This window comes from Salarias fasciatus, chromosome 9, assembly GCF_902148845.1.
Source record: "Salarias fasciatus chromosome 9, fSalaFa1.1, whole genome shotgun sequence".
In the NCBI taxonomy this organism is placed as follows: domain Eukaryota; kingdom Metazoa; phylum Chordata; class Actinopteri; order Blenniiformes; family Blenniidae; genus Salarias; species Salarias fasciatus.
The window spans coordinates 17,443,315-17,457,528 of NC_043753.1; the positions used below are offsets into that span (position 1 = coordinate 17,443,315).

At 45.1% G+C, this 14,214-nt stretch overlaps 1 protein-coding gene across 1 annotated transcript in view; it reads right to left on the minus strand.

Annotated features, from left to right (window-relative positions):
- Window positions 1–14,214, minus strand: part of ptprn2 (protein tyrosine phosphatase receptor type N2) — a 127,299-nt gene that overhangs the window by 25,455 nt on the left and 87,630 nt on the right. Inside the window, exon 12 of the mRNA XM_030099755.1 lies at window positions 2,105–2,320. Within this exon, the coding sequence (XP_029955615.1) occupies window positions 2,105–2,320 (216 nt within the window). The remainder of the gene's footprint in view (window positions 1–2,104; window positions 2,321–14,214) is intronic.

Below are 14,214 nucleotides of genomic sequence, written 5' to 3' on the forward strand. Positions count from 1 at the left end.
TTGCAAGCGTTCATGTATTTATCTTCTTTTCAAGCACATAACAATAGTTTGATGTATTTTATATACTTATCCCTGCTGGTGGGGGCTGAGTTGTGTAAATTCATCTTGTGAAATCCTGTATCGCGGCTGACTTGATCTGTCCTCACTTGTCTGTAGATTAATGGCTTATCCTCGTGGATTATGGAGCTTATACTAATTATGTCAAAAATACATGGTTGAAGAACCCCTCCACGACTTACAGAACAAATTCAGCACGTCACACAACAACCCTCCCCTTTCAGAATTGATCTTTTAGCTGTGAAAAGTGTGTTTCGCAGGCGATTACTGCACAAAATCACCTCACGGTCGTACGTCACGAAGGGAGCCACTTGTGAACGTGAAATAAAAGTTCAAACGCAAGGCAGACAATGTGAGACTAAAGCCATCAATCAAACAGGAGCTCTGCTGTAAATGCATAAACCTGCAGAGATAAAAAATGCATTGCCACAATTATAAAGTATAATTTTCCTTCTGTGATATCTCCAGGTTCCTGAGACTTGCTCAAAGGCTTGCTACTAGATTACACTTATTCTAATGACTCAGCTTTTCTCCCATCATGCCTCAGTGCAGACAGGGCATCAAAAATGTGTAGACTAGGCATTATCTACTAGAGTATACAAAATTGAAAAAAAAAGGGAAAAATGAAAGATAAAAACCTCAAATCTTGTCCTTATTGTCTGCATCTTACTCTCTTAAGGTGTGGTCGACCGTGATATTTATATGCTAACTCCTTTGTCTGTCAAACAATTCAGACATCTTCAAAGAAATCATTTCCATATTAAATTAATAACGGCGAAGGCAGGCCAGGCCAGGCAAAACGCCTTGCGAAAGCTCATGCTATCACATGATGAATCATACTGATATTTCCCTCCGGAGTACAGGCCCCTCTAAGCCCTGGTCTTGGTTCAGCTTTTCTGCCGTCAGACTTTAATGATTAGAGCCATGAAGCGGCGCCCTGGGCCTTGGCCTCGGGGCACTTCCCAGGTCCACCTCATAATTCATCCCCACTTCTCAGCATCACTGTAGAGCGCCGCGCTGCGCGGGAGCCCAGCAAATGTCCCAGAAGCAGGGTGGAGGATGCAGTTAGTACCAGAGAGGGGCCAGAGGAGAGACGCGTGGAGCCCGGAGAGGAGCGCAAGGTCGCAGGATTACAGTTTCTCGGTTACCCCCCCCCTTTTCTTTCAGACCGCTAACAAGAACGAAAACAGGCCAAGAGGAAACAAAGTCCACAGTCTGCGCTGCCATCCCATAATAACGCTCCCCCTCTGCAAACAGCTCCCCCTAAACAACTCTGCCCGTCAAGCATGGAGCACACACACACACACACACACGATGTACAACCTAAAATGTGCACTAGAGAACAACATAATGCTAAATCCAGCCGTTGCAGCTCAGCAATCAATTGACAGTAATAAAAACAGGAAAATAATTTACTAATTTCTCCCACTTTGCTTCTTTTTAGTCTATATATTCCTTCCATTTCTGATAAACACACTGTAACAGCTCCAGCTTTTGACAGCAGCCTTGTGAAAACCTGATTAAATATTGAAAATGTTAACGCGACATGCAGATAAATGTGTTCTGAGTGCCACGCTGGGCACAGCTGAGCCCCAGCGCTGAAAATCAATACAGCCCCGGCTGCCCGTTGCCCTGGAGGAACAGAGGGAATAGGTCACAGTGGCAGCCTGCTCCCTGTCTCACACACACATTTCTCTCACCACCAAATAATTGGATGGGGGATTTTTTTTTTTCAAATAAGTTGAAGACATGAGAAAGATGAAGCTTCGAAATGTTTAAGAGAACACAAAAACACCTTGATGCTGAGCTATAGCTCTGATAATTAATATATAATAATTAAAAAAGAATGAAGTCACCATTAATATTCAAAGATCAGGTGGAAGAGAGTCACTCAAACACACACGAGTGCACGCGCTCTCACTAACCAATTGGATAATTGACCGTATACAAACAGAGTGTGTGTTCCTCCAATGGCAGAGCTCAGGGCAGGAGTCACGCCCTCTGATAGGCTGGTAGCGGGGGGGGGGGGGGGGGGGGCTGGTCTAACCTGATAGGTTGCGGTGGCATCGGTGCTGGTGTCAGTCCCCAGGCTGGCCAGCTTCTCCTTCATATGGAGGTGCGAGCGCTGGCGCACGCAGAAGAAGGTCGCCGACACCGCCACCGCCACCAGGATGAAGAGCATGCAGAGGACGGAGAGCAGCACGAACTGGCCCGACTCCACCCTGGTTTCCTTCACCACGGGGATCTGGGTCAGGCTGCCCCGCTGGAAGACACACACACACACACACACACAGAGAGAGAGAGAACACACATTGTCAAGAGCTGTAGAGGATGTCACTCTGTCTTCCTCTGGATTGATGCAGTCGTTTTTGATTTACAGCGACCGCCATATCACGTCTGCAGTGCATCAGTTTTCGGCTGAATGCTCCTGTTGACTTTCCAGTGACAAAATATGGACACAACAATGCAGCGAGTGGCTGCGCCCTCGCTTCCACCGCTGCCGCCTGCCTGGCCTCCCTCATTAGACGGCTCTGATAATACGCAGTCAGCCTCTCTCGCCGGCCCCTGTCCAGTGCTGTCCCCACGCCGCGCTCCACTATAGATATTTACAACCCCATTCGGTGCTGGCATGGCGCTGGCTGGCACTGTGCAGCTCCAGGAGGCTGGGAGACTAAAAGCTTGAGCTTAATTAGCTCCTCTGGTCCTGGGTTTGGCTGGATTAGGCCCCCGGCCCAAGCTGCACAGCTAATGGCTACCAGGACACAGGGAGACGCAGGCGGCCACTGACTAAACCCTAAACCCTCACCCACCAGTTGAATGAAGAGGAAGGAAAAAAAAAGCCTTTTAAAATTATCCATCCCCCATGTTGCATATTCAAACAGGAAGACATATTTTTGTTGCAGCAGCTGACCTGTTTTTAATGTTTTGTGATAAAATCAGAGAGATTTTTTTTTTATATCAGAGGAGGTTAAAGAACTGGCCAGTGTGTTGATAATTGGTCCACTTGTGGCCGTTTACTGTAATGGCAAATTCCCCGTAGGCCTGACTGATACATAATATTTTGAGAGTATAACAGTGATGATTAGGTGCGGTAATGGGGAGGGATATAATTAAAGGCACCTAAAATGTAGCTTGCAGATTGCTGTACAGGCAATCCCCGTCCAGTTGTTTTCGCTTTTAGCCCTCTCAAGCAGGGAGAAAACACACTTTCCGGAATGATCTTCTCCACATAAATCATCCCCACTGTCCTCTGTGATTGACACGAAAACATGGGATTTCTGTGAAAAGCCGGCTCTCCACAGATTTCTGATCTAATTTTATCAGCAGCACACATGCCAATAGCCATGCATCTGCAAAAGGGCAATATCAATAACGGTGCACAAATACATCAGCAGGCTCCTAATTGTCTGCATGAAATATCGAAAGATTGATGGGTATAGTGAATCAAATCCACAGTATGAAAAAAAAAAAAAAAAAAAAAAATAGCGGGGCTCTGACATTTAGCCTGAGGGGTCTAATGGGCCGACTGAAGGATGGCTACATCTTGTTATACCATTTTCAAAACAAGACACTTCACCTCAGACCAGCAACAATGCGGTTTGACCTTGTGGCTTGTAATTGCCAGTGTTTTAAGCGGCTGCCCCGGTCTGTTCGATTACTGCGCCGAGCCTGACAACAGTTGCTGTTGATTGCGACTGCAGTGCCGTTTCAATCAGGCATTAAGAGGTTAGACAACAGCTGAGAGGTTTGAAGAGTCTCGCACACGGATGCAGAGGGGAGAGATGGCCTCCATCCAGCGACTTCACTGTGGTGCTCACTGATCACATGAATGTGCAGCAACATTTGGAAATTAGCACACTTTTCATCTGCTGGAGTAGCTTTTCCTCTCAAAAATCCTCATGAAAATAGAACAAAATAAATAACTTTTTTTTTTTTCCTCCAAATCCCCAGACACAGCCTCGATGTAATGATTCAACACTCTGCAACCAAAGCATCAAATCTGCCTAAACCTATTCACAGCACTGACAGCTCCAAGCAAACAATCCCTTATTTAATTCTTTATTTTTTTAAGACAAAACACACACATACACAAAAAAAGTGTAATACTAAGTGAAGCTATGACAAGGCTTCTTTGCAGTCTGTGGCTATTGTTGGGGGGGAAAAAAATGTTCAGGTAAACCCCTTGAAATGAATAAAAAGTAGTTCCTCAGCTGAAATGCATTGCAGGCTTAAAAGAGCGTTTGAAGCTGGAAGTCGCGTTGGAAGCAGACAGAAAGAGAGGAGAAACACAGCTGTGAAGCTGAGAATTGCCTCTGTGGGCCTTCTGAGTTTCCAGCTTTTGCTTTTCTGTTTTAATGTATTTCCTGTGATAAATTTAAATTTTCCATTATTAAAGGCAGTCACAACTGAAAGATACTTCAATAATTGTTTTTTGAATAAAATCGACTTTCAATGAAAACAGCAATTGAGTTTTGAAAAAAATTCAATCTTCAATTTATAAAATGACTTTTAAACATAATCAGAACCCTAAATGTATACATATATATTTTTAGTTTAGTAGCTTTTTTAAAAAAATATCTTTTCTTCATGGAAGATAGAATAAATATTTTCCCCCCCTCAGATTTAACCATCTTTTAAAATCCACGAAAAGCAGAATATTTACTGATTGCATGTGTGTAAAATCCAAACTAGTTATTTCACTGTGTGTTCATCAGTTCCTGCTGCTGCTGCTGCTTCTCTCCTCTATTCATGTTGTGTGTCTGTCTGGTGAATTAGCCAATCTGGGAGAAGACAAGGGGCAGATGGATTTCGGTGCTCTGGATTATTATAATAAGAAGGGAGGTCAGGCTGGGAGGTGTTGTCAGGGTGGATGACCATCCATTCACTCACATCGCAACATGCTTAAATAAGGGCGAAAGTAAAATCCATTCAGGCCCACAAGCCACACCTCAAGAGATCAAGTTAAAAAAAAAAACAAGTTCAGGCTGCAATTGTAGATTTTAAGGGAACAGCAGTAACCAGTGAGTACATTTTTTAAAACAGGCTGATATAATAGAGCAATAATAGTGGAAATAGTTAGGCCTATTTTACATATAGATTTTTAAACTCAAGAAGATAATTATTGACACTGAAATTAATAATTAATGAAACAAAACATGGTTCAGATCGGCACACCACCAAAAAAAAAACAAAAATTTTTTGTCAGCCCAGACTAAATTTTTACAAATAAACATTATAAGATAATAGTTTGATATAATATATGCAGTCAGAGAGCAGACTGAATAAGCATTGCTCCTGGTCTCAGAGTTGCGGGTGTAAAGGACGGATGAACCTGCACACAAACTTTGTTCCCACAGCCAGATGTGCTCCCAGCAAAGCCCCGGACTCAAGACACACATTTACCGAGAGCCAGCTTCCAATAGCCAATATCAAACGACGCCAAAAAAAAATTTTAAAAAAGAAAAAAAAATGCTCAAGCTCAATCACATTTTAGTATCATCGTGGTTTCGAGGAGAGATTCCCACAAATGTGACGCACAGAAAAGGCAACGCTCCTAAAATATTCAGCCACTCGATGAGACTCTTTCTCATTCACATCGGGGAAAAAAAAAGGAAATAGATCACACACATGCACGGATTTCAACGTGATTGTTCACAAGTTTTCGAAGCCGATCCTTGGAAAAAAGAAAAGAAAGTCCCGTTTTTTTTTACGCATTTGGCGCATTAACGCTCGCGCTCTGACTACGGCACAAAAAGCAGGGCAGGCACGCGTTTTGGAGCGATAATTACCCAGATCCACGACGCCGGCTGGAGCGCACATTTCGCCGTAAACGGAGGAGGAGGAGGAGGAGGAGGAGGAGGATGCTTCTGCTGCCGCTCCCGGGTCTCCTATTCCAGAGAGTGTGGATGCCCACTGACGCCCGCCGCAGCTCCAACAAGCGTCTGTGCGTCCCGGCCGCCCACTCACTCCGCGGCTCCAAAAGTTCCCCTGCGAGGGTCCCATGCGCCCCCCGCCCGCCCTGCCCTCCCGGCGCTAACAAAAGAGCGCGGCTTCAACACGTAGATGAAGAAAAAGAAAGAAGAAGAAGACGAGGAAAAAAAAAAAAAAAAAAAGGAGAGTCGGAGAGAATAAGAAAAGGGGAGAAGAATGTGGGATATGCCCGCCTGATTTTCCGAGCCTCGGAAGAATGTGCAGAAGCCCAACTAGTGAGTTCTTTCAGCGCCTCTGTGCCAATGAAAAGAGACGGGGAGGTGGCGGGGTTGGGTTTTTTGCGATCATTTAGTTAAGGCTGAGCCCCTCCTTATATTCAGCAGCTCAGGAGTCCCCGTCCATTGCACATGTCATATCCACTGGTTGCTATAGCGATGCCTCCACATGTTGTCGACAGTGAATGTTCAAGGAGCGATGCCTGGCTAATAGGCTTGCGGGCCGAGGGGCGATATGAATGGACATAGGGCTAGTCACTCATTTGTTGAGCTACTAGGGGTCTCTGTGTTTGGTGTGTGAATTGCTGTTTTCTCAGGCTCTCCTTTTCCTCCGCTCCCTCTCCCAGGGATTCAGTTATGTGAGCAGAATAAGGGAGATGGGGCAGTCTATTCTTCAAAGTAGGCATTTACATTCAAAGCTGAAGTGAGCGCCTTAATAAGAGGCTACCACACAGTACAGTAGGTGTAAACTATATGAATCCAGCACAGGATATTGGGTGTTGTCTCCCAAAAAAAAAAAAAAAAAAGAAGCTCAGCCCAAAGTAAACTGTGTATAATTGGCCGGGCCTTTTCTCTGCTCCCCTCATGGATGTGCCAGACTTAAAAATAAAAAAAAAAAGACATAAAAATTTAAAATTGAACAAGTTTTAAGGATAAACCTCAATAAATTGCTATCCTAATTAGCAATCAGTCTGAAAAAAAAAAAATGATCCAATGGAGAGCAACAGCTGCACTTAGCAGGGAGAGAGAGAGAAAGGGGGATTATGGAGAGCACAAGGAGAGAAAAGGAGAAAGCAAAAGAAAAGGGGCGGTGAAGAGAGGAGAACGGGGGTCCTGTCAAATGCAGATGACGAGTCGTGGAGAGGGGGGCTGTGTGACGGGGGCTCTCCAGTTTATTTTTTCCATTCAGAGAGCACCCCCTCCTCTCCTCTATTGTCCCTCGGTGTGACAGCTGGAGTTGGCAATGTGAAGGGGAGAACAAAAACCAGCTCGCTGTCCAGCCCGGGTCCAGGGCCGCATCGGACGCCACCCCACCTTCAGAAGGCAGAGCCAGCCAGGCGGCCCCGCGGGGACCGAATCCGAGGCAGAGCACGCTCGCACTGACTCAACAAATTTGAAGGCATACCCCCCAAAATTCTCTTAAAATCCTACCTAATCACTACGGTCATACCTGCAAGATGCAAGATCCGTTTGATGCTGTTAAATGCTTTTATTTCCTTCCTTACAGCCTCTGTGTAGCTGCCTCTTCACGTCATGCTTTATGCACAGTTGCATCTGCATATCGAGGAAAATTATTCAGAATCCAGCTTGTGTTTGGTCTCCGCCTGCCAGAGGGCAGCCTCCAACAGTCCGGCCAGAGAGCGGCAGATCCTTCTAAATCTTGCAGCTAACCTGCTTCAGCCGCAGTGCAAGAACCAAATCTTTTTTCTGCAGCTCTTGCACCAATTGCGAGACAGACGCAGAAGTAATGCATGGCGGGGGACTTTTATCACGGCCGCCGGTGAGTGGGTTTTTACCACTGGTGAGAAATAAATAGCGGCGACTGAAGCTAATCCCCAGAAAATCAGTCCCTACATTAAGTCAACCATGCGATGATATCTATCCTGTTCTCTGGTGAACTGGAAGAGAGCGCTTTTTTCTGGAGATACAGCGGTCACCCACTTGTCAGCCCTATCTAAATCCACAGTCGTCCCGACAGGAGTCTTCCCCTGACAGCACACTGAAGGAAGGCAGAGAATGTCCAACCAGACGCTCTCTCTTTACCTTCTCTTTGAAACGCAGCCTGACTTTGGCACCTGTTGTTTTTTTTTCCTTTTCTTGAACTCTGGGTAAATGGGACACGTTTTCGCACGTTTGATCCAGTGCGCGGTGCACAGTACGATTTCACAACTTATGTCACATCCCCGTGTGAGGCCGGCGCTAATGGTTATCACACCAGGAAGGTTTGACATGCATCGATTCTGTCCCATCCCCCCCCCCCAAAAAAAAGCTGCTAGCAGTCAAGCTGAGGAACGCTCGGCAGTGCAGTCGCTGTTATGGTCACCGAAGATATATATTTCATAGACGCTGTCATGCCTGCGTGTTCGCTCTAGAAGTACTTCCTCGAGGTAACACATGTTGGAACAGTCACCGCCAGTCCTGCAAGGCTTATCTGTCCTCCCCTCTCCTGTCGCCGCGCCACTGTTTGCCTCTCTGACATGTTTCACATTTCTAATAAAAAAGACGGAAAAGCGGCGAGCGTGTTTAAACAATGAGGAGATGAGGTATGGAGCGCTTCGCCACGTCGCTGGGAGAGGAAGGGGAGGGGTCTGAGGAATGTTAAACAAATGTCAGGATCAAGAGTGACTACCTATGGCAGTGCGGAGACTCCCACTGATGCTGGCGTGTCAAAGAAGGCATGAAGAGACAATAACTTGCTTGGATATTAGCCTCCACTGACAGGCTGCATAGTTTTCCCGTGTATTTACATGCCGATCCCAGTGTGCACCGCCTTAATGTTCCCTCACACACATAAGGCCGGTGCAGTGAAGGAGTCCCTCACCTGGACTGGACACACAGCGGTCAGGGTTTGTAATATACGGCGTGTGCAAACAGAAGAGAGAGGCAGCTTGCAGAGGAGGCACAGCGGCGGTGCACATATATATATATACCGGTCGCACTATAACAATATCAGCGAGGGGCTAACTTCATTTACAGTGCAGCGCGAGAAACCAGCAGCTGCAGCGTGTACCTGCAGACTTAACTAATGTGCAATACACTTACACCAGAAATAGTTGGGATTTCTGCTCGGCTCTTTGAAACGGGGAGCAATAAATTATTCATAATAATATCTGAGCAAGGGTGTTGCTGCTGCTCAATTTGGGAAGGTGTTAGAGGATTAACTCTGAAGTGTAGTGCAGCGAGGAATGTATGCAAAACAAAATGCATTTGGGTGTGTGTGGCTTTTTTTTTTTTTTTCTTGTCTCTTCCAAGATCCACCAGCTGTTATTGTTATTCCTGAAGAGACATTACAAGATCAGCGTGCAGGGAAAATACTCAGTCTCATTGGGATTTTTACTCTTTTTCCTTTAAAATGTTTGATTCATACTCTGACATTTACAATAAAGCAAAGCACCCATACAAGGAGAGGCAGTGTGTGAAGACATAAGTTTGGTTTAAAAATCTGTCTGTTTGCATTCGCAGCTCACGGATGTCATGTCTGTGTAATGAGGGCTGCAGTGCACCGCCAGACACAAAGCAGCACTTATAACCAGATAAAACACAAAAAGGTGACACTTTGCTTGCTTTTAAACATCACTTAAGGTGCAGAAACCTGACAGTGAGGTGAATGTCTTAAATGCATTGTTTCTGGGTGTGTGTGTGTGTGTGTGCACAAACACACACACATCATTCGAAATGAATGATGTTCAAAGACACAAAAAGGTCCCATTTCTGGGTTTTACTTGAAACATTTGAATTGTTGTGTCTCATGCTCATCACCTGCTCAGAGAGGAACCATTCAAAGCCTGCGTGCGCGTGTGTGTGTGTGTGTGTGTGTGTGTCAGCCATGTCTTTCTGGTATTTTCCCCAGATGAGCTTGTTCAGATAGGTGTGTTCCTTGTGAGAATCCCAGCCCGGGCTTTGCCCATGCCAAGTAGTTCAAAGCCGTAAACATCAAGGTAAATGCTATGCCTGTCATTCCAACTATATCTAAAGCACAGAGGAGGACATGCACGCGTGCACGACGCCGTGCACTTCATGAAGATACAATGGAGTGGCGTCACAGCCTTGAGGTTGGTTTAAATTACAACATATCTGCACAATTATGAACAGTGTTGTTGTAGTTTATGACAAAGAGTGACATACGTATATTTTCTAAGTTCGATTTCACAAAGCGGAAGACTGGAAAGTATTTATCATCCCAGCTTTGTGTTTAAGCTCCCTGTTATCAGACAAAATTAATACAGCACCAATTACATGTGTACATGATGGCACAGAGTGGTGCGCTAAAATCCAAACATCTCATTTGCAACCAAGGACGGAGCTTAACTGTGTAAGTTGAGCAAAGCAGAATCAAAAATGAGAGTCTAATTGAGATCTCATGGCTCTTAAAGCTTATTGCAAAATTCAAACGGTAGAAACAACACAAAGCAGAACAAAACATTGATTAAAAACAACAAAAAAACAGTCCATTGATGGAAGTGTGTCCTTGTAATTGATGGCTATACGTATTAAACCAGCAAACTGCAGACAAAAGTCAGACCCTTCCTCTGTTGTGGTGTAACAGGAAAGAAACTAAAAAAAAAAAAAATTAAACATTTTAGGCTAAGAACAAACTGTTTCAGTGTAGACATGATGATTGCAGCACACACAACTCTGACAGCATCTGACTTCAGAACAGCAGAAAACACAAAGCCATCCAGAAAGCACCTCTAAGCACAGGGAACAATATGAGGAGGGTTAACTCTGGCACTAAGCCTGTCTGCCTAACATGATTGCAGCTTTTGTCAAGGCAGACAAATCCATTTCCAAACCTTCTGCTCTTGTGTTTTTTGGCTTAGTAAAGACTCTTCAAACTCTAAATGCAGGAGCATTGCTCTCCATGTGCATCACTTTAACGGACCTGCCATGTCCAGTTGCATTTGCTACGCCCTGATTGGTTAAACCCGTGTGAATGGTCTCTTCAACCAAAGCTGGTTTAAATTTAAACTCTGATCTTTTCTTTCACTGAGAGATTAGTTAGTGTTTGAGAAAGTTGAGTCCATTTACTCAAACTTCTTTTTTTTTTTTTTTTTGAGATTGGGTAAAGTACAGCTTTAATTCCCAACCGGTTGTGGTTGACAGTAATGATCCTTTTCTACCTGCTGCTGTGTTGACAAAAGCAATATGCCTGACACGGATAATAGCCATGTTTGCTCAAATTTAATTTAAGTTCTCAAGGGGCGCCCACATCTAAAAATTGAACTAAAATCAGACTCAGTATCAGTCAGGATGTTTGCGCCACGGTCTGAGACACGAATTTACATGGATCACAGTGACAAGGAATTATTTCCAAGGTGTAATGACTTTTTGATGAGGGGAATTAAGATACTTTCAGGTGAGAAGTCACTCGACACTCGAGCCCGGGTCACATGTCTGATCCCGGGTTTGCTAAAGCACTTCATTTTACTGTGTAAAAAGATAAAAGAAAAAAAAAAAAAAACACACACACACACACACACACACACACACACACACACACACATACACAGGCACACATTCAAGTACATCCCCAGTCAAAAACAGACATTTTAATTGTTTTGTTTAAATAGAACTCACACTACTTTTAGACTATTGTGTGTCTCAGCTGGCTTTTTTTTCCCTTTTTTTTTTTTATCTAGGAGAGCGATAAAACTGCAATTAATTTTGAAAGGAGGAAAACAGAGAGACAATACATCAAGTCACACATGAGTGGTGGCAGGCAGGGATATGTGGGCCGCCGCCGAATAACAGAGGTAGTCAAAGGTAGCATTCATAATTGAAACCCCTGTCACTAGAGACTTAGTGGGCTGGGAGGCTCTGATACTGAGACTGACAGTAAAGGGACAAAGAGGAGTGCTGGGAGGAGAGCGCCGAGCGACTTCCTGGGTTCAACGGGATGTGTTCCTTCGCACCTGAGTCCAAACACCACGGGAGGACCCAGAGTTTTACCAGAACCGCTCAGTCAGAGTGCACAGGTGGTTTAAGTTCACTGAAGAGAGAAAAGCATCCCAGGTCTGAGGGTCTGCATGTTCTACCTGCTTTTTTCCCCCCCGCCGGAAGTTTCCTCTCACACTCCTAAAGAGATGCAATTGTTTGCGTGTGTGTGTGTGTGTGTTGTCTTTGACCTGTGATGTTCCTCAATTTCATCCAGTGCTGGTTGGATGATGGAAAAGATGAATACATCTGATTAGCAGTAACAATTTTGGAAAATGAAACCTATTCTACCTGTTTGAATCCATTTTTATCAACGCGCTTCTTTAAAATGCTCACTGAACGGGACTTCCATGCTGGGTCTGCTGTAGTGCATCTGTGAGAAATGTTCTTAATAGTATTTGACCACACAAAAAAAACACACTAAAGCGAGAGTTAAACAAGAGTTCACTCTGCGGTTCATCACTGCACTTCACATGAATTAAATCTGGCATATTCTCAAGAGCGGTTGAACCGTTGTTAAATATGGTGTCCCAAGCAAATGCCAGAACACTCAATGAGACCCTGGTTCTGTTTGTTTAATGGCATCTATGCCTGATGGCGCATAGACAGAGCAAACAAAAGCAAGAAGCAAAGCAGAACCGGCCTCTCAGAGTGAATAACCGTTTTGGGTTTGGGTGTAATGGCAGGTGGGGAATGGCTTTAGTAAACCAGCCTGTGCAAATTCATCCACACATCTCTGCCACTTTGCCTGAAACTACATTTTCTTTAGAATATTGAGCCTTTTTTTTTTTTTAATACAATTTGCGTTTAAATTCCCAGGGTGAGAATGCCTCTCAATACATTACTGTGTGATTATTTGTCCACTTGAAACCGAATGAAAACAACGATGAAACCTATAAAAACACACTTCTGTTCACATTAGATTAGGTTTATTGAACAATCAACTCGGTGTTTCTGCGACTGTACCTGGGAGCTGGTGCGGCGTATTGAGGCCGCCTGCCTGAGCATACGCCCCGATGATCAGCTACAACTTGTGTAAGTGAAGATATAGATGTAGAACCACAGGAGGCAGCGCGTGATGGGCTAAGGGTCGCATCCCTGTAAATGCACACGGCCACAGCCTCATAAATTCTCATCAGTGTCTTCATTAAACGTTTTCTCCTGTTATCACCATGACAACACCGGCCCAGCGTGCGCCCGCTGGGAGAGGCGTGTGTGTGTAACCCCGGGGGTTACTTTGGGGGTAACTTGGCACAGACGGCACCAGCCCGCACCTCTCCTGCAGACTATGGGACGGAGAGGGGAGGAGGGGGGGGGGGGGGTACTGTGGCGTGGCAGGCGGCCAGGAGTGCGAGATCTGTTCCACGGCGATCACACTTGACAGGCACTGGCTGTGTCTGGACTGGAGGCGAGCGCTCTGATTTCTCTCTTTAATTACTGCTAATCGGAAGAGCCGCGGCCCATCCTAATGAAGCCACACCAATCAGCTGGGGGAGAGTCGGGGGGGAGGGGGGCGGCCTCCCGCTTCAAAACAATCCTCCGCACGAACGGAGCCGACGCCGGCTGCCCGGCGCTGCAGCCTCCCCGCGTGTCTCGCTGTCTGTCTATCTGTCTCTCTGTCTCGCGGCTCCAGCAGCTTTATACGAGCCGTCTGCCCCCGAGCCAAACCGAGCAGCACTGCCCGGCCAACGAAACCTCTGTGAATCCCTAATGAGAGCCCTGCCACAGCTGTAGCACGGTATCAGCCGCCTGTTTGCGGCTCACATCTCCCACTGCTTTTCCCGCCGCAACCTCTGACAACAATACAAAGTACGGCTGATCAGAAATTCTGAAGGCAGAATTAATTATGATTTATGTCAAGATTTTGATGGCTCTGTAACATAATAATACATTGACGGCTCATTATTGTAAATGCATATAATCAATCTAGCCTATTTTCACCCACAAACATAATTACACTGTATGGCTTTTGGTGAGGCTGTGATGATGTCTTTTTTTTTTTTCCTCCTTCTTCAGAGTGAATAATGTAATGATCGGTGACAGACATGTGATTGCATGTGAGCGCGGACCCAAGATCTTTTAGCCTTTTGTTGTGGGATGTAATTCTTCAGTTCTTCATGCTAATATAGCTGTAAAATGAATGACATTTGAAAAAAAATAATCTTTATCGGAATTACACTGATTATCCCCAGATTAGGAAATGTTTAGTTTGCGTCTTTGGAAAAATGTGCAAAATTATAGTTTATGCACGAGTGAATCAAGCCATGCATGGGGAACCGAACTATTCCTGTGAATA